Below are 21,220 nucleotides of genomic sequence, written 5' to 3'. Positions count from 1 at the left end.
AAGTGTATGAATGGTGGTAAAAGTCCATCTCGCCGTGTTTTAGTTTCCATTCTTTTCACCACCAACTGGCTCAATCATGCAGATCTGAGGGACCAGTCAGGATTCAGACACGTCAGAAATGTAACTCGTGAATTAGTGGCACCCTAAAATCAGTTCTGTACTGAACTGGAATCCCATGCAAGGAGCTGAGAATAGAATTCTCGTACTTTTGGCTACATTTTGAATGAGTTGCAGTCGTTTAATGGACTTTTCTAGAACCCCGGTGAAAAGACTCTGCATTAAATAAAGGCGAGGATAAGATGGGACAGAATGCTGACTTTGATATTGATTGTACAGAAAGGTTGTACAGAAAAAAATGTTGATGTATCTAGTTTTGAACAATAATAAGGCTCAAGCATAATGAGTCTATTGAACCAAAGCTGCATAGTTATGATATGGTTATTCTCTTTAAGAATTTGACCCAGAGGGAGCAGATAAAGATTAAATAAGACTGGTCCCAGAATGGAGCCTTGTGGAACTCCATATGGCGTGGCCTGTAAATCCTGCCTTCTAGGTATGATCTAAACTAACTGAGGGTTAAACTATTTCTTAAGCAGGTAGTATTGAGAATTTATCTAATATTTTCAACTTTTTGGTTAAAAAAACAGCAAATTAATTAAATTTCTTTACCATATGAATCTGGAGACAACTGCGACTGAAGGGATCTAGAGATTCTAATGTTGATAATATTAGAGAAATATGCTTTTCTCTCTCAGCCTAATTTGATGTTATAGTGGTGAAGAGAGTCTCTCTTTTCTGCTACCGCTGAAGTGTGTGTATTATAATACAGTGTACAAAGTATATATTATATTATGTGTGTGTTATAAATACAGTGTATTTAATATATTTATGTTGTGTGTGTGTGTTATAAATAAAGTGTACATAGTATATATTATATTATGTGTGTGTGTTATAAAGTGTATGTAGTATATATTAGATTATTATGTGTGTATTATAAATAAAGTGTATATAGTATATATATTATGTTGTGTGTGTGTGTTCGAACAGGTTTGTTCAGGTGCAGATGGAGAGGGGGGATGTGTGTGTGGGAAGGGGGTAGAGGTGAAAGGTTAACCTGATGCTGTCCTGTCTGTGTGTGTGTGAGGACGGTTCTGCGGTGTTCTGCGTGTGCTGGGACAGGTGGAGATGTGCGGATGAATTAATTAAACCGCGGAGCAGGGGAGCGTGCAGCCAGGGCTCTGGAGGTCGGGGGCAGAGTCCAGCGCCGTGCCCAGGGAGGGGGCATGTGGCCACTCGGCCGTGCCCAGACACACACACAACAATAATAAATCGAATTATAATCCTACGTTTATCGTAGTCGGGCTCTCCCCGGACGTTGGGTTCTTCCTGGAGATCTCTGGTTGGGTTCCGCGGGGCTCATCACTCATTTCCTTACCAGGAGCGTAGAGGGACGCGGAGGTTCTCCCGGTTTTGGTGAAGTCGTGTGAGTTCTGTGTTCTGGAGCAGAAACGGGACAGGACAGACGCCTCGCTTGATTGAGTGTGAAGTTTTCCTCTTTACTCATCTGATAATAGATAACCGGCCGTTTGGGATTAGATGGCGCCGGGCCAGCGGCTCGTTCAGCCTGAAAACCCGACCCGGTTCCCTCCAGAACAGCCTGTGACTTCTTGGTTTGAGTAGACGAGGCCACGCGGCCACGGTTCTATGTGGTTCTGCGGCCCGGCGCCGAGGTTTCCGCTCCAGAGCAGGATCCGTTGGACAAAGGGCCCGTTGACGGGCCCCTGGGTGCCGCCGCATCGATCGGCGCCGGAGGCCCGGGAAATATGCTGATCGCTCAGCGGCCAGGTTATCCATTAACGCCCCACCGGGGACAAAATAAAAGATGAAATAAAAAGACCTCAGAGTCTGAAGCAGATAAGCAGCTACTGTTGCTGTCAGCGGGAGGAAATAAATCGCTGACGCCGAGGAAAACAGGCCGCGCTAAAGGTCGGTTCCGCTACTGTGCCGCCCCGCGTTTACGGCTCCGTTTTACACTCCGAATAAAACACGTTCCTCCGGGTTCTGATTTCAAAAGAACAACAATAATGACCGTGGCCACTTTATTAGGCACAGACGTGTCCCTGGACCTCCTCGGAACAACCTGCCAGGACGCGTCCAGGGCCCGGCCTGGTGACACAGAACATCCGAATCCCCCGGCAGGACATTTGTTCAGTGTTCATTTGTAAATTAGGCCCACGCTGAGCGGAAGAGATGCTGTGCGTCAATATGCACCGCTTTAATTGGGATAAAGTTCGTGTGTTTTGCTGTTTTATCCGTAATTTTACAGCCTGATTCACGGCCGTGTGGTGAAAGGTACTGATGTGACAATATCTCCACATGACCTCTGATGCGACCTTCAGGTCTTATTGAAACTTTATGAAACGTCGGAATGCAGAAAAAGAAATGAATTAAGGCCCTTTGCGAGTGTGTGTGTGTGTGTGTGTGTGTGTACAGGTTGAAGGTAAGTTCATTCCACCGCTCGCCTCTAATGGTTCTCCTGCATGCTCCTGCATTAATGAAGCACAGAGGAACCCATGCAGGTAATTACCTTCTGCAGTCCTGGGCTCCTCTGGCCAGAAACCACCCCTCACCACGCGGTGAGAGGGTGACGAGGCCACCGGCGCGGGGGACGCGGCCTTGCTGTGCCGTCCTGCTCAGTTCTGGGAGAGCGAGCGTCGCTCCTCGTCCCCAGCAGCCTAATGGCCTGATGCAAATTAGACAGAAGAGGAAATTAGAGTGACTTTAAGTAAACATTCCCAATACCCTATAGAGAGAGAAAGTGTGTGTGGGTGTGTGTGGGTGTGTGTGTGTATGAAACAGAAAACTCCACAGATATTTTCCATTTCTAAATTTCCCAGTTTCACATCGTACATAAAGTGAAGCCAGTCTCTGGAAATATTATTCTTATTCTGTTTGTGAACCATAAATGGTTTAAACTGCATGTGTAAAGTATTAATAGTCGTTTAGGTCGAACCTGTTCATGGATTCTTTTGTCTTAGTGCCATTTTAGGAAGATATAAAAATTTCTGATATGATGCATTTACAACGTAACAAAGGAGAATTAATTAAAAAAAGTCGGGAATTCTGTATCTAATGGTGCTTAAATGGAAACGGACGATGCGGAATTAGATAGATTTTTATTTCACCATTCTGTCGGTTGATGAGGAAGACTTCACGTCACACTGTTTCTAAAAAAAAAAGAATTATCATTTCATCATCACGTTCGAACTCTCTCTTAATTGATCAAATCGAAGTTTCAAAAATGCGAGTGAAACTGAGCGAAATCCAAACGCATGAAAGTCAGCAGGGGAGGCGCACTGGTTCTTTTTAAAAATGTATTAATTATGATTAATGAAGATTTTTATTCGTGCAGGAGAATTTATGTCTTTAATTAAAAGCGAACAGGAAACTTGTTTAGATTTGTATTTATTTAGATGGTCGTACCACAGGAGATAAAAATAATGTTCATTTATGTTCGTTACACCAATTCCAATCCCTTTTTATTATAGACAACGAATGCACTTAATTCGATTTTATTATTAATTCGATCGAATTCGCACTTAATTCGGTTTTTCTGCTTAGTTTGAAGGCGACTTCGTGCTGAAGAAAACGAGGTTTTATTGGCTTTTACCATCCTGGTCGGTAGGGGGCAGCAGCGAGGCGGCGCTGGTCACATGTCGGCCTGCAGGTTCAGAACTTTTCTTTAGTCCATTCAGATGCTTTGGATCTGCAGAGTTAACGCTACATGAATTATGTTAAATGAGATGTGGGTGTGGGATACTGGTGCATTCTGGGATTTCTGCTGCTGTGGGCGAGTTATGAATTATGATGATTGTTTGGTCTGAGAACGCGCTCGACTGGACCACCGCCATGTTCCTGAGGAACGTGTGCTTAATGAAGTTCTCAGCGGGGCTGTGATGGATGACAGCCTGAGTGGATGGGATGTGGAGATTACACACACACACACGCACACACACACACACACACGGTCACAGTGCCCTGACAGAAGCTGTGGATGCCCATTCCACCCAGACCAGCCTGACCACCACCTCCGCCGCACCTCCAGAATTCCTGCTTCTGTGTGTTTCCTTGTTCCTCCTGCGGTGAAGGTGTGAGGGAAGGTCAGGTCCTCCACCAGCTTCCTGCAGGAACTCAGGCTGATTTAATCGCTGTTCATCAGACATGCTGATGACTTCAGGATTAAAGTGTCCAGCCTGATGATCTGGTGATTAATCAGGGATCTGTTGACTGATGGCCACTCCCCCTCGGTTTAGATCAATTATCGTTCTGAATTCTGGAGTTGTGTTCTTCTCGCTTCTGGATTTAATAGAGGCCTGAGGAAGATGTCTGAATGTGAGGAACACCTGCTCTGTGGTTGGCTGCTCCTTGACAAGAAGAAACAGAAGGTCTCCTGACCAGGATCTCCTGTCATGTTGAACTTCCTGAACCCACCATCTCAACGTTATACAACGTTATTATACACACAGATAAAAGCACAAGGAGAAGCAGCAGTGGCGTGACGGTGCCGAGGATGAGGAGGACAGGTGAAGGGTGACAGGGGGGACGGGTGAAGGTCCAGCTCAGCCTGTGGAACGGGACATGGCCACCGGGCGCTGAAGCTCACGCACACGGACAGAAAGTTTCCAAATGTTCTGCTCTCTGCCCCCGCAGTGTGTGTGTGTGTGTGTGTGTGTGTGTGTGTGTGTGTGTGTAAGAAGGTCATTGAAGGCTGTGTGTCAGCAGCAAGGCTCAGAATTAACCTCCAACCTCAGTTGCTCTTCTGGACCCATTCCAGGAGAACAGAACCAGAGTAGATAGATCCAGTTCCTGGTGTCTGTTGCCACGGGTTCCGGGCTGCGCCTCACTTGGTTCTACACCTGGATAACATGCTGGTACCTTACAGGGTGGTAGTAGCCTAGTGGGTAACACACTCGCCTGTGAACCAGAAGACCCAGGTTCAAATCCCACTTACTACCATTGTGTCCCTGAGCAGGACACTTAACCCTAAGTTGCTCCAGGGGGGGACTGTCCCTGTAATACTGATTGTAAGTCGCTCTGGATAAGGGCGTCTGATAAATGCTGTAAATGTAAATGTAAATGTAGAGGTGACTCCATCTTGGTGGAGGCCACGCCCGGTTCTACAGCTGGAGAACATGCTGGTACCTAAGAGGTGACTCCATCTTGGTGTGGGCCATGCCCCGCTGGTGCGCCTTGCTTGGTTCTACACCTGGAGAACATGCTGGTTCCTGGGAGGTAACTCCATCTTGTTGTGGGCCACGCCTTGCTGTCCGCCTTGCTCAGTTCTAAAGCTGGAGAACATGCTTGTACCTGGGAGGTGACGCCATCTTGGTGTGGGCCACGCCCCGCTGACTTGCCTCGCTTAGTTCTACAGCCGGAGAACATGCTTGTATCTGGGAAGTGACTCCATCTTGGTGTGGGCCACGCCCCGCTGGTGCATCTCACTTGGTTCTACAGTCGGAGAACATGCTGGTACCTGGGAGGAGACTCCATCTTGGTGTGGGCCACGCCTTGCTGTCCCGCCTTGCTTGGTTCTACAACCGGAGAACATGCTGGTACCTGGGAGGAGACTCAATCTCGGTGTGGGCCACGCCCCGCTGGCTTGCCTTGCTTGGTTCTACAGCCAGAGAACATGCTGGGTACCTGGGAGGAGACTCCCTCTCGGTGCGGGCCACGTCCCGCTGGTGTGTCTCACTCGGTTCTACAGCCGGAGAACATGCTGGTACCTGGGAGGAGACTCCCTCTCGGTGCGGGCCACGTCCCGCTGGTGTGTCTCACTCGGTTCTACAGCCAGAGAACATGCTGGTACCTGGGAGGAGACTCCATCTTGGTTTGGGCCACGCCTTGCTGTCCCGCCTTGCTCGGTTCTACGGCCGGAGAACATGTTGGTACCTGGGAGGAGACTCCATCTTGGTGTGGGCCACGCCCCGCTGGCTCGCCTCTCTGTTTTCGGGATAAATATTTTTAGCTGCATATTATTATTCGTAGTTAATGATTGACAGATGTGAGATGTGAGAAACACCTAAAAAAAAAAACATACTGAAAAATATTCTCTCATCTCATAATGTTAAGATTATCGATTAAATGATTTGTATTTATTGTATATTATCATTAATAAAATGTATTAATAAACTCATTTTTCACGTTCGTAGTGAAATCGTGATGATAATAATTGAAAAGGTCGGTGGGGGCTCTCCACCTGCCCTGCTGACCTCCAGGGTGAAGCAGGGGTCAGCAGCACCTCCCCGGGCTCCGACTTGGCGAAAATAACGACACCTGGGCGAGCGCTGACAATAATAATATCAATATACATATAATAATAGCCCCTCCCCTTTTTACGATTTCCAAAAGCCAGCAGGGTCCAAAGTCCGTGGAAGTTGCGCTGATAAGCTCGGCCAATCGGAGGGCAGTACGTCCGCGTAAACAGGCGCTACCTGCGTGGACACGCCCCCGGCCGGGCCGGCCCCGCCCCCTCATCAGCATGCCCCGCGCTCCGCGCGCCTCATTAGCATGCGCTATAAGCCCTCGCGGCGGAAGCGACATGGCCCAGTGACGTCGCGCAGTGTCGCAGCGCAGCAGGTGCGTCGGACAGGACAGGACAGGACAGGACAGGACAGGAGTTCGGGGTTCGGGGTTCAGACATGGTGTCCAGGCTGACCTCCCTGCAGCACGAGCTGCTCAGCGCGCTGCTCGACTCCGGCCTGACGCGGGAGACGCTGGTCCGAGCGCTGGACGACATGGAGCCCGAGTTCGGGGTCAAGCTGGAGATGCCCGCGTCCCCGTCCGGCGCCAAGCTCGGCGGCGCCTGCAGCGACTCGGACTCCAAGCCCGTCTTCCACACCCTCACCAACGGACACGCCAAGGGCCGCGCGTCCGGCGACGAGGCGTCCGAGGACGGCGACGACTTCGACACGCCGCCCATCCTGAAGGAGCTGCAGGCGCTCAACACGGAGGAGGCGGCGGAGCAGCGGGCGGAGGTGGAGCGGATGTTGAGGTGAGGGGGTCCCCTTCATCATCTTCACCATCATCGTCATTTTCCATTCAAAAAATACAACAACAAAAAAAGCCGTTTTCGCTCCCGAGATGAACAGCGGCGACATTAATGACATCTCCGTCGCGCACGTGGAGCGGAGTTATTATTAATTTTATTCCATAAATCATCAACTGAAAGACACACACCGGAGCGCAGATCTGGTTATTCATTGTCGAAAGTTATAAACCAACATTTCCCACAACCTAAACACTGGCGGCCGAGTGTGTGTGTGCGCGCGTGTGTGTGTGTGTGAGTGTGTGTGTCCAGGGTTAATCTGAAATGTCCGGTGAGTGTCTCTCTTTGTTTTAATCTCTAATATCAGGCTTCATTAAATACTCCACGATAATCATAGACAAAGCAAATAAAACACCGCGCGGCCTTTTATTATAAATGTGGGCGCGAATGTGGAATAAATTTTACTCCAATGTTAAAAAAACATCTCTCTTGTTTTCAACTTTCCGACCGAACGCGTAGAATAAATCGAATTTTATCGAATTAAACTCGTTTTTTTACGCCTTTCCGTCTATCCCGGTTATTTCAATTATGTCGGGTTTCAGTTCTCGTTATATCATTTTTAGTCATTCGGGCAAAATATTTGAAATAATTAGTGGCCGATATAGCATATTTCTAGCATTTTATTTTATTCCATATAAAAAAACAGGACTTTCAGAAGCTTTTATTCGATTTATTTAGAATTATCGCTGAAATTCTCGCATTTTTCTGCGCTGTGGTCTGGAACTCGCTGACCTTTAAACGGGATTTCTGGCCGCGGATTGTAGGTGGATAAATCATGATAACTCATTTAGAATTATAACGTTCGAGTAGGAGCTGAAATGGATTATAAACGCGCAGTAAAACCCGGAGTGAATTAAACACAATTTAGAATTATTTCATAATTATCGTAATGTGTATTTTAAAAATGCTGACCCATCTGCAGACTGTATAACGATGAATTACAGCGAACAATGTTGAATTATATTGAATAATTTGGGTTTATGGAAATATTTGTGAATGATTGTAAATATTAGTGAATTAAAATGAATTGTAGGGTATTATATTTAATTAAATTAAATACATGTGATTAATGGTGAATTATAATGAATAGTTTTGAACATAGTGATTTTTTGTGGACAACATTATTTGTTGAATAATGCTGAGTGATAGTTAATAATGTTGAATAATGGAGCATGTTGCTGAGTGATAGTTTTGATGTTGGTGTATAATGGTAAAATAAAATGAATAATGTTGAATGACAGTTAATGATGTCGTATAAGTGTATGTTGGTGAATAATGCTGATTGTTGTAATGTTGAATGTTGGTGAATTATGTTGAATGAAAGTTAATAATGTCGAATAATGGAGCATGTTGCTGAGTGATCGTTTTGACGTTGATGCATAAAGGTAAACAATAATGAATAATGTTGAACGTTGGAAAATAATGATGAATAATGTTGAATGATAGTTAATAATGCTGAATGTTGTTGAATAATGGTGAATGATAATTAATAATGTTGAATAGTGGTGAAAGGTGTTGAATGAGAGCTAATAATGTTGAATAATGGTGAATGGGTGAATAGTGGTAAATGTTCTTCAAAAATGGTGAATGATAGGGAATAATGTTGAATGTCTTTGAATAATGGTGAATGATTGAAACATGTTTAAGGTAGTTGAATAATGGTAAATTAATGAAAAATATTGAATGTTGGTGAATAATGTTGAATGAAAGTTAATAATGTTGAGTGGTTGTTTTGAATGTTGGTGATTATAGGTTAATGTTAGTGAATAATATTGAATGTTTTTAATAATGGTGAATGATAGTTAATTATGTTGAGTGATTGTTTTGAATGTTAGTGAATAGTAATGTTAGTAATGTTGAATGTTGGCAATCAATGTTGAATAATGGTGAATGCTTGTGAGTAATGGTGAATGTTTTTGAATAATGATTGATAGTGAATCATGTTGAATTTTGGTGAATAATGCTGAATGATAGTGAACAAATGTGGAATTTTGGCGAATAATGCTGAATTATAGTGAATGTTGGTAAATGTTGCTGAATAATGGTGTATGACAGGGAATAATGATGAATGTTGGTGAATAATGCAGAAAGAGTGAATAATGTTGAATTTTGGTGAATAATGCGGTGTGATAGGGGATAATGTTGGCAGAATAATGGTGAATGATTGAATAATGGGAAATGTTTTTGAATAATACTGAATCTTGTTGAGTAATGGTGAATGATGTTGAATGTTGGTGAATAATGTGGAATGATAGTGAATAATAGTGAATGTTGGTGAATAATGGTGAATGAGTGAATAATGGTTAATGTTGTTGAATAATGGTGAATTTTGGTGAATAATGCGGAATGATAGGGAATAATGTTGAATGTTGGTGAATAATGGTGAATGATAGGGAATAATGTTGAATTTTGGTGAATAATGCAGAAAGAGTGAATAATGTTGAATTTTGGTGAATAATGTTGAATGAAAGTTAATAATGTTGAGTGGTTGTTTTGAATGTTGGTGATTATAGGTTAATGTTAGTGAATAATATTGATTGTTTTGAATGTTGGTGAATGTTTTTGAATAATGATTGCTAGTGAATGATGTTGAATTTTGGTGAATAATGCTGAATGATAGTGAACAAATGTGGAATTTTGGCGAATAATGCTGAATGATAGTGAATGTTGGTAAATGTTGCTGAATAATGGTGTATGACAGGGAATAATGATGAATGTTGGTGAATAATGCAGAAAGAGTGAATAATGTTGAATTTTGGTGAATAATGCGGTGTGATAGGGAATAATGTTGAATGTTGGCAGAATAATGGTGAATGATTGAATAATGGGAAATGTTTTTGAATAATACTGAATCTTGTTGAGTAATGGTGAATGATGTTGAATGTTGGTGAATAATGTGGAATGATAGTGAATAATAGTGAATGTTGGTGAATAATGGTGAATGAGTGAATAATGATAAATGTTGTTGAATAGTGGTGAATTTTGGTGAATAATGCGGAATGATAGGGAATAATGTTGAATGTTGGTGAATAATGGTGAATGATAGGGAATAATGTTGGATTTTGGTGAATAATGGTGAATGAGTGAATAATGATAAATGTTGTTGAATAGTGGTGAATTTTGGTAAATAATGAGGGAATTATAGGGAATAATGTTGAATGGCTGTTTTAAATGTTTGTCATGTTATTGAATATTTGCGATTGATTGGCAGTGAGGACCCGTGGCGTGCAGCTCGGCTGATCAAGGGCTACATGCAGCAGCACAACATCCCTCAGCGTGAGGTGGTGGACGTGACCGGACTCAACCAGTCGCACCTGTCGCAGCACCTGAACAAGGGCACGCCCATGAAGACGCAGAAGCGCGCCGCGCTCTACACCTGGTACGTGCGGAAGCAGCGCGAGATCCTGCGACGTAAGTGCTGCGCCCTGAACATCACGCCTTATTACACACTTCTGCGTTGTGTTTTATAGTGTTGTGTCGGTTACTAATCCGGGACCCTCGCACCTTGGGGTGGAGCTCTGGGACTAATTGTCTTGAACGCTTGTGATGCTTGTGTGTGGATCAAATGTGCCTTTTCTTATTTTTGCAGAGTTCAACCAGGCAGTGCAAGGTTCTGGCAGCAATATGACAGACAAAGGCAATCAGGATCAGGTGCTGTTTTTTTTCCCAGAATTCAGTCAGCCTGGCCAGGGCATGGCGCCTCCCGGCGAGGAGCTGGGCAGCGAGCCCTCCTGCAAGAAAATGAGGCGCAACCGCTTCAAATGGGGGCCGGCGTCACAGCAAATCCTCTACCAGGCCTACGAGCGTCAGAAGAACCCCAGCAAGGAGGAGCGAGAGGCTCTGGTGGAGGAGTGCAACAGGTCAGGAGGAGGAGGCGGAGGACCGTTTACGTGTGCAGATGGTTCGGGTTTAAAACTCTGCTCTCCTCTTCAGAGCCGAATGCCTCCAGAGGGGCGTGTCCCCGTCAAAAGCGCAGGGCCTGGGCTCCAACCTGGTGACCGAGGTGCGCGTCTACAACTGGTTCGCCAACCGGAGGAAGGAGGAGGCCTTCCGGCAGAAACTTGCGATGGATGCGTACAGTGGCCCCGCCCACGGCCCCACCCACGGCCTCAACTCGCTGCTCTCCCACGGGTCCCCACATCACCAGCCGGGCAGCGTGTCCCCGCCCAGCAAGATACAGAGTAAGTGTATATTCAAAACACACACACGCACACAAAGTGATGAAACAGCCAAGTTCTTCTGATCTGGAACCATTCTGCCGTCGTCAGACCAGCTCTCAACAAAAGGAGGAGTAACTGATGAGATCAGTGGGGAGAGAGAGAGAGAGAGAGAGAGAGAGAGAGAGAGAAAGAGAGAGGGGTGATCAATAAGAGCGTGTGTGTGTTGAGTAAATCCCATTGTTATTCCGAACAATCTGCATTGTACCTGCAATCTCAGCAGTGAAGTCAGGAGGCGGGAGGTGGGGTCTGTGGCGGGGCGGGGTCGCCTCGGGGTCACAGACGACGTCGGGGTTCATACAAAATTGTGCCCTTCTTTTATTTCACGGTCTGCTGATCACGTGACACGATTCCAGCAGGAGAACGTGAGAACATCTGAGATGATGAGGGCCTCACTGAACTCTTCCTCAATTCAGGCAGCAAAATATCTCCAGACAAACTCCATCTCAAGGACGGCAGACCTGTCATCATTTTCGTGATCTCGTCAGCATGACGTTTGGATGTTGTCTCATTCCTGTTTTCCCACTGGACATGACCTGGTCGTTTGTTTGCTCATTCCTCCCCCAACACACACACACACACAAACACACAGACACACACACACACCAGTCAATGACCTGCGAGCTGAGAGAAGAGAGGAGCTCTTTATTTCTGCAGTAAAAGCCACAGAAACTCTGCAGAAGACCCCCCACCCCAGCTGGTTTTCTGTGTCGGGTGCTGGGGACGGACAATAATGTCCCCGCGGGTCGCCTCATCGCGTTGCCAGGAGAACGACCTGTATCATGCAGGCTTAATTGACAATTAAAGCCCCCCGGTGAGAACATCTCCCGGCCTTTGATAGCCGGACCCCCGCTGTCCTGGTGGGGCGCTATTGTTCCGACGGGTCTTAGTGGACTGCAGGGACCGAGGGCCGGTTCATTTAGCGCTGCATTCACACACACACACACACACACACACACACACACTCATGTACTCATGATTACTCTCATATAAACACACTCACACACACACGTGCGTGTTCCGAGCAGCACACACATTTACATTTTACATTTAGTGCATTTACCAGACGCCCTTGTCCAGTAGTTACAGGGACAGTCCCCCCTGGAGACACTCAGGGTTAAGTGTCCTGCTCAGGGACACGATGGTAGTAAGTGGGGTTCGAACCTGGGTCTTCTGGTTCATAGGCGAGTGTGTTACCCCGCTTGGCCACCACCCGTTCCACAGACACCAGAGTTGGGGTCAGAGACCAAAAAAACCCCCCCAACAAATCCAGCCTCTGAGGATCAAAGCGAAGGGACGAGACGGTCCGTTTGTCCGCGGTAAACAGACGGTTGGACCGCGTGCGTGCCGAGGCCGGGCGGCGAAGTCCAAACCATCCGTTTCCTTCAAAGCGGAGACGATAAAGTCGTGCGGGCGAAGCGACAAGCCCGGCGCCGAGAAAAGGCCCCCTGAACAAACGCGGTTCCAGAGGTGGCGGGTGTTGGGGTCACGCAGGGGTCCGGCCTCTCGTATGCAGGCCCGGCCTTTGATTTTACGCCGGCCCCCGCAGGAGGTTCCCGCCCCCCCTCGGAGGAAGTCCCGCCCACACGGCCGCCACTTTTTTGGTCTTTATGGCGCGGAGACTGGCCAGCAACGTGGACAGGGGTCGCGGCAGACTACCGTCCTGTTGCCCGGGCGACGAGGACGCCGGCGCGGCCTCGGACCGGGGTACCCCGCGGCCGGAGTTACTGCCGGCGCAGACAAAGGTGGGACAAAGCTGCACTGGACACCCCTTGGCTCCGCCCAGCGCCGGGTTTTTAGTGGCGCGGGGCAGTAAAATGAAGCGGCTTTATGATCCCGGGGCCTTTGTTCGCCGGACAGGCCACTGGTCTGATGGAGTGCCGTATTGTCGGTGCCGCTGTTTACAAGATGCTCCGGGGGGCTGCCGAGCGGCACACACACACACACACACACACACACACTCACCTGAACGGCCGCTTTGTTTAGTACATACTTCACCCGGCTGGGTTCTGGTTCTGCACGTTGTTTATGGCCCGGCGGCGCGCCGGGACGGGGAACGTGTTTACAGGTAAACGCGGCTTCGGCCCGCGGGTTCCGCTCGTTCTGCAGTCGGTGACGATGACAGACTGGGCGTGTTTGACATTGTGCCGGTTGTGTAATGTTTGCTCGGCTGCTATCAGATGAGGGGCCTGGATTGGCAAACATCCATTTTGATTTGGGAAAGTAGAATTCCTGCAGCCCGAGCTGCTGGTGCTGGTACTGGTGGGTCGGTGGTTCACCTCTGATACTGACCTTGCTGGTGCTGGTACTGGTGTTGGTGGGTCGGGGGTTCACCTCTAATACTGACCTTGCTGGTGCTGGTACTGGTGTTGGTGGGTCGGAGGGTTCACCTCTGATACTGACCTTGCTGGTGCTGGTACTGGTGTTGGTGGGTCGGGGGTTCACCTCTAATACTGACCTTGCTGGTGCTGGTACTGGTGTTGGTGGGTCGGAGGGTTCACCTCTGATACTGACCTTGCTGGTGCTGGTACTGGTGGGTCGGGTCGGGGGGTTCACCTCTGATACTGACCTTGCTGGTGCTGGTACTGGTGTTGGTGGGTCGGGGGTTCACCTCTGATACTGACCTTGCTGGTGCTGGTACTGGTGGGTCGGGTCGGGGTTCACCTCTGATACTGACCTTGCTGGTGCTGGTACTGGTGGGTCGGAGGGTTCACCTCTGATACTGACCTTGCTGGTGCTGGTACTGGTGGGTCGGGTCGGGGGTTCACCTCTGATACTGACCTTGCTGGTGCTGGTACTGGTGGGTCGGAGGGTTCACCTCTGATACTGACCTTGCTGGTGCTGGTACTGGTGGGTCGGGTCAGGGGGTTCAGCTCTGATACTGACCTTGCTGGTGCTGGTACTGGTGGGTCGGTTCGGGGGTTCAGCTCTGATACTGACCTTGCTGGTACTGGTGTTGGTGGGTCGGGTCGGGGGTGAAAGTGAAGTGATTTTCATAGTAAAACACCGCAGCAAAGCACACAGTGCTCCACCCTCCGATACTGACCCTGCTGATGCTGGTACTGGTGTTGGTGGGTCGGGGTATTCACCTCTGATACTGACCTTGCTGGTGCTGGTACTGGTGGGTCGGGTCGGGGTTCACCTATGATTCTGACCTTGCTGGTGCTGGTACTGGTGGGTTGGGTCAGGGGTTCACATCTGATACTGACCTTGCTGGTGCTGGTACTGGTGGGTCGGGGGTTCACCTCTGATACTGACCTTGCTGGTGCTGGTACTGGTGGGTCGGGTCGGGGTTCACCTATGATTCTGACCTTGCTGGTGCTGGTACTGGTGGGTTGGGTCGGGGGTTCACATCTGATACTGACCTTGCTGGTGCTGGTACTGGTGGGTTGGATCGGGGGTTCACCTCTGATACTGACCTTGCTGGTGCTGGTACTGGTAGGTCGGGGGGTTCACCTCTGATACTGACCTTTCTGGTGCTGGTACTGGTGGGTCGGGTCAGGGGTTCAGCTCTGATTCTGACCTTGCTGGTATTGGTGTTGGTGGGTCGGGTCGGGGGTGAAAGTGAAAGTGATTTTCATAGTAAAACACCGCGGCACAGCACACAGTGCTCCACCCTCTGATACTGACCCTGCTGGTGCCGGTACAGATGCTGGTGCCGTCTCATGCTAACCTTGGCTGATATTGGTTATGAAGTTGCTATACAAAATATTTCAATTTATTGTTATAGTTGACAAGGTGAGGGTCACCTTCTGACCTTTTACAGACTGACTGCATTAACAATTATTATTATAATTTTTTCTGTTTATTACTATGTATTTATTACATTGTTACAATATTTCAGAAGCTGTGTGTCACATGTTCAGGATTCTCTGTATCTCTGTTGAACGTTTTTTTGACGTCGCATTGATGACAATAATAAAAAATATTCAAGTCGAAATCCTATTCATGCTGATATGCAGAAAACAATATTATTCCCAGCATGCATATTTCTGTGTGTTTTAAAACTTCAAAACTTAATGGGTGTTGTTTTCATGTAGGTAAATGTGTTCCGTACACTAACACACACCTTCCTGTGCAGGTGTTCGGTACAACCAGCAGGGTCCCAGCGAAGTCAGCTCCTCCACCACCATCAGTCACCATGGCAACAGCGCCATGGGCAGCGGTCAGTCGGTCCTGCAGCAGGTGTCCCCGGGGGGCCTGGACCACAACCTGCTGTCACCAGACGCCAAAATGGTGAGCACACACCTGCGCCATCACCGCCTGTGATAAGATAAGCGGCTGGAGTTGACGTGTGACACAAAAACGCTGTCCAAACACACACACGCCGATACCGATACAGATGGTACAATCAGCGTATTGTGTGGTGCCCGTGCAGAGGTGGGCGTAGATACTGACAGGCAGGCCCCTCGGGTCCATCCCGGATGGTGTCAGGGCCCGACGTTGAGCCAATAAACCCCACAAAGAGCCTTTCTGCTGCACATCGATCACATTCCCCGCAGCGCCGGGCCCCGGGTGCTGCCCCTGCCCGCTGATGGACAGCAGGCGCCGATTGTGTCAGAGGGGAGAAAAAAGGAACAATAATCAGAAACTCCCCGTCTCTCCCCCAACATCTTAAACAAATATTTGACTTTTCAGAAAGCAAACTTGACCAGACTCCACTAGCCTTTGCCGTGCGTTAGCGTTAGCATTAGCATACACAGAGAGCGGAGCTTGAACGAGTTCGCTTGCTCCTTTATTGGCAGGTTTATCTACAGTGCGTGGCCGTACCTACTTCATATTCATATTCATTCAGATCCCGACGTTACTTTCTTTTCTGGTGCATCCGAATGGCGGTGCATCCAGGGCGTAGGCAAACACTGCTTATCTGGGCCTGAGACAGACGTTTGGCCGTGTATTCTCTCTTATTCTCACATACACACACACACACACACACACACTAGAGCCTGTGTGTAACCTGCCCTCTGCCCTGCGTGCAGATCTCCGTATCGGGCGGCCTGCCTCCGGTCAGCACCCTGACCAACATCCACAGTTCCCACCATGCCCACCAACAGAGTCAGAACCTCATCATGCCACTGTCGGGGGTCATGGCCATCGCACAGAGTGAGTATTCTGCAGCTACTGCAGCCTAAATGTCACATATGTGACATACAATGTGACATAGAGTAAAAGTTAGACATGACATAGGTCTATATGGCAGTCAGGAGCAAAGTCCTTTTAGCTAATAAAAGCAGATAACTGTTAAAAGAATTGTCTTTTATTTGATTAGTCACATTAGCTGCGCACATGAATTAGGAGAGTAGCCATTTGCATTTACTAATCTCCTTTATTATTAATTTGACCTGCAGGCCTGAACACGTCACAGGCGCAGACAGTTCCTGTCATCAACAGCGTGGGAGGAAGTCTGGCGGCGCTGCAGCCTGTCCAGTTTCCCCAGCAGCTCCACAGCCCACACCAGCAGGGCCTGATGCAGCAGAGTCCCAATCACATGGGCCAGCAGCCATTCATGGCCACGGTCACACACTCACACAGTGAGTACATCGAATATGCACCAAAACACAGACACACACAAGGACACAGTGAGGACTGTAAACTTACCCAAATACACTGGCACAGTGAAGACTGTAAACTTATATACACAAATACACACATAATACACTGGCACAATGAGTATAGTAAATGTATATACACCAAAACACATATACACACAAGGACACAGTGAGGACTGTAAACTTACCCAAATACACTGGCACAGTGAAGACTGTAAACTTATATACACAAATACACACATAAATACACTGGCACAATGAGTATAGTAAATGTATATACACCAAAACACATATACACACAAGGACACAGTGAGGATTGTAAACCTATATACACATGTACACATGGGCAAAGTGAGGACTGTAAATGTACATACACCAAAACACTTACACACAAGGACACAGTGGGGACCGTAAACTTATATCCCCAAATACAGACATACATACACAGACACATTGAGTATGGCAAATATATACACCAGAACACACATACACAAACTGGCCCAGTGAAAGGGTAAATCTAAATACACATAAACACAGTGAGTTCCATAAACTAATATGCACAAATACACACACTGACACAGTGAAGACTGTAAACTTATATACACAAATACACACATACATACACTGGCACAATGAGTATAGTAAATGTATATACACCAAAACACATATACACACAAGGACACAGTGAGGATTGTAAACCTATATACACATGTATACATGGGCAAAGTGAGGACTGTAAATGTACATACACCAAAACACTTACACACAAGGACACAGTGGGGACCGTAAACTTATATCCCCAAATACAGACATACATACACAGACACATTGAGTATGGCAAATATATACACCAGAACACACATACACAAACTGGCCCAGTGAAAGGGTAAATCTAAATACACATAAACACAGTGAGTTCCATAAACTAATATGCACAAATACACACACTGACACAGTGAGTACTGTCCACTATACACACACAGTGAATACTATACACACGTGCACACATTTTGGAGTGCCATGTCAACCCCCCTTTTTGTCTGTCCCGTCTGCAGTGTACCCACACAAACAAGAACCGCCCCAGTACTCCCACCCTTCACGTTTTCCCTCAGCAATGGTTGTCACGGACGCAAACAGTATCAGCACCCTGAGCTCCATGTCATCCAGCAAACAGGTACGTTCATCTGCGTTGCCATGACTACACAGAGATCAGAATCATACCCTCTGTCCTCCTTTTGTGTTTCTGTCTGTCCATAATAATCTCGAGTCTCAGAAATTGATTCTGAACATATGATTATATTGTGATTTCATATCCGGTGATGATGATTATGATGCCGATGATGATAATGACAAAACATGCAGAAGGCTTTGAATGTCCCCGCTCAGTAATAACAGCGTACTAGCACACACCCGATCATTTCCTCTCCGGTCTAATCGCTCCGTGCACCTACTAACTGGCCACGTTCAGATGTGTGTGTGTGTGTGTGTGTTTGATGCCTTCTCTAATCCTTGTCACATTAGGAGGCTCCTGTAAACAAGATGGTGCCGCTGGGGGGTCTCTCCTGGGTAAATACAGCTCTATACTCCACTTCTGCAGATTACCAGACTTCTATTACAACTTTCTGTAGATCAACCAGATTTCACCGATTTCTGTAGCAGAATCCTAAGAGCAGCAACCCACGGCCACATAAAGACAAGTTTGGAATTATGATTTGCAAATGTCATAGGAATGCTCGGTTGGTCTTTTGCGTTTTAACGTCTCATTCTCATTCCTGGGCCCCCGGCCGTGGAACGGTTTAAAGGGCCGCCGTCACGGGCTCTTGACTCCGTCCATTCCTCCGGCTTGCCTCGCTCGCCTCAGATCCCGATCGGCGCGCCGGGGAGGGTCCCTCCTCAGAATTCCTATTTCCTTTGAACGGCCTGAGCGCTCGGTCAGCTGTGCCCTCGGCCGGATCCGCTCGTGATTAACGGCGCCGCCGGGCTCCCCCCCCTCCCGCCAGCCAATCACGGCGCCCCTGCCGCGCCGCTCTGCATGTGTGCGTGTGTGTTGCCTGTCCGACTCTACGTCTACCTCAAATGGACACTCTTATTATGAATGTTCTGCCAGAAGAGCAGAAAAGAGCCGTTTGAGGTTATGGACAGTGTAGTGGGTAAAGACGGTGTGTGTGTGTGTGTGTGTGTGTGTTCACGCTTGTGTGGAGTAATTATACCCCACATCCCCTTTTTCCGTCGTTCCTCCCCTGGCTGACCGCTCTTGCCTGAAATGCGTCCTCTGTGCTTTCACACGCCTAATTTCCCACGCTGCTCTCTCTCTCTCTCTCTCTCTCTCTCTCTCGAACCTCTCCTCCGGCGCTCCGTAGCCGCTTACACCTCGCTGGACAAACGTTCCGTTACATTAATACTCCGGCAAACACGCCCGGTGTATTCAGGATCACCTGTGTTTGCCGTCCCCACGGCGACGGCGTGGAGGACGTGGGATCGGAACGTGACGGAGAAGAAGAAGACGCGCCGCTTTCTTGCAGGATTTTTCCAGTCCCCTGCTTATCAGGGCTCTGTTTAGTCTGGGCGGGGGTCTCCTGTGACCATTACAGACCTTTATTACCGGGCCTCGTATTTACCCGGGCCGAGGCCTCGGCGTGCGCCGCGCCGTTGGAGCAGCTGGCCCACACCTTTATCAGGTGGAGCTGTTTGCTGGGCCGCAGGTCAGCGGAGGGTCAGCGGCTCCACCCTTTCCTGAGAAAAATAAAACCCACAAACAATCGTGGATCAGGCCGGCGTGAGCGAGCGAGCGAGCGCGAGAGAGAGAGAGAGGAATGTATTTGGTCAGGTGTGGCGGCGGCGGTGTGGGAAGCTGATAAATGTCCCGCGTCCTTCCCTTTCTGAGCGGCCAGGGACATTTCTGCCTCTGCTCCACACACACACACACACACACACACACACACACACACGCATGGTGTTCTGAAAGTTTGGTTCTGCACTTGGCTGATTTGCTTCTCTCTCCCTCTCTGTTGCAGTGCCCTCTGCAAGCCTGGTGAGAACCCACACCTGACTTCCCCGCTGCCTAGCAACTCGGGGCCGTGGTAACCGTGGCAACTCCTAATAACTGGCAACCGCTCGCGGGCCGATGAGTCAGTCAATAAATCAAGAGTTGCGGCGACTCGGAGGCCGGAGACGGCGGGGGCCCAGCACCGCTCACTTCTCACACCGGAACCTTCAGTATTTCCAAACCAAACACAGAGGACATTTCATAATGTGACACGGCAGTGTGTGTGTGTGTGTGTGTGTGTGTACTGGGACCCCTCAGTAATCAGGTGCACACACACTCTTATCACATGACCATCGGCGGCGCTGAACTTTGCCTCGGTTTGGAGCCTCGGATCCCGTATCTCACCTGGGTCCCGTTCGTCTTCCACGCGGCAGGCCGGAGGACGTCCTCCCGGCTCCCGTGTCTGTACATATAGCGATGAATTCTCATGTCTCATGTTCCCTTTCCCCGGTTCTGTGTAGAAACTGTGATTTTATGGTTGTGACAATCTTTTCAAACTGGAAGGACTATCATGCAAATATGCAGCCCGCCCAACAATGTGACAGTGACAACAGAGGAAGAGCGTATACTGATGCCAGTGACCATAAAAAGCCCCCCGCTGCCACCGCTTATTAACACAAATATTGACAGAAATGCGCGCGGAACGGTTCCAGGAGGAGGAGCGGCCACAGGCCAGGAGTCTCCTGGACGGACAGTATTAGAGCCCGGAACCGGCCTCGGCTCTTCCCGGGAACACGAAAGGTCACGCTCGCTGCGTCGTGACGCGGCGTGGCGCGTGGCGCGCAGCCCCGCCCACTGCCGGCCAGCCACAGGGGACAGCTCCAGCTGGCGTTCAGTAGAGAAAAAGACACGTGATTATTCTTGTATGTATTATTTTTGTATAAAAATGAAAAACGGATCTTTTAAAATCATTATTTATACTTGTTAAAAAATGTGATATTTCAAGTAAAACTGTTTTGTTTTGGGTTTTTTTTCCTTTTCAAAACGACTCTTGTGAAGTTTCCTTTACTTGATCCACGCACGTTACACCCGAAGAAACACAGGGCAGAATGCAGCAGGATCAGATTCTCTAGAACGTTCCTATCCCATTTTTTATGACACGGGTGTCAGGAATGCAGGTTCATTGATCCGATTCCCTCTGGCGGCCCCTCCAAACTGTGACAAGCTCTGTTTACAGACGTTGTCTGATGGACCTAGATCTTAAGAGTACACTGTGTGTGTGTGTGTGTGTTCTCTGTCTCGTAAGAACAATGTGCAACACAGTCCTCTGAGCCGCAGCAAGTCCACTGGCTTCACACTTTAT

General features: G+C 48.2%; 1 protein-coding gene across 4 annotated transcripts; it reads left to right on the top strand.

The window, feature by feature from the left end:
* Positions 1-6,602: 6,602 nt before the first annotated feature.
* LOC114802430 (hepatocyte nuclear factor 1-beta-A-like) lies at positions 6,603-20,902 on the top strand. 4 transcript variants are annotated; one of them, XM_029001329.1, is made up of 10 exons: positions 6,603-7,051; positions 10,317-10,516; positions 10,776-10,965; positions 11,039-11,286; positions 15,404-15,558; positions 16,302-16,425; positions 16,671-16,853; positions 17,927-18,045; positions 18,393-18,437; positions 19,886-20,902. In XM_029001329.1, exons 1-10 carry the CDS (start codon positions 6,699-6,701, stop codon positions 19,904-19,906), a joined length of 1,638 nt encoding a protein of 545 aa, XP_028857162.1. In that variant the 5' UTR covers positions 6,603-6,698; the 3' UTR covers positions 19,907-20,902. The 4 variants fall into 4 exon arrangements, with proteins under 4 accessions (XP_028857162.1, XP_028857160.1, XP_028857163.1 ...); XM_029001327.1 differs by having other exon boundaries at positions 10,695-10,965; XM_029001330.1 differs by lacking the exon at positions 18,393-18,437.
* The last annotated feature ends 318 nt before the right edge of the window (positions 20,903-21,220 follow it).

Source organism: Denticeps clupeoides, chromosome 13 (assembly GCF_900700375.1).
Source record: "Denticeps clupeoides chromosome 13, fDenClu1.1, whole genome shotgun sequence".
In the NCBI taxonomy this organism is placed as follows: domain Eukaryota; kingdom Metazoa; phylum Chordata; class Actinopteri; order Clupeiformes; family Denticipitidae; genus Denticeps; species Denticeps clupeoides.
Note: the sequence above shows the minus strand (reverse complement) of the source record. Positions and strands in the feature narration are given on the sequence as shown.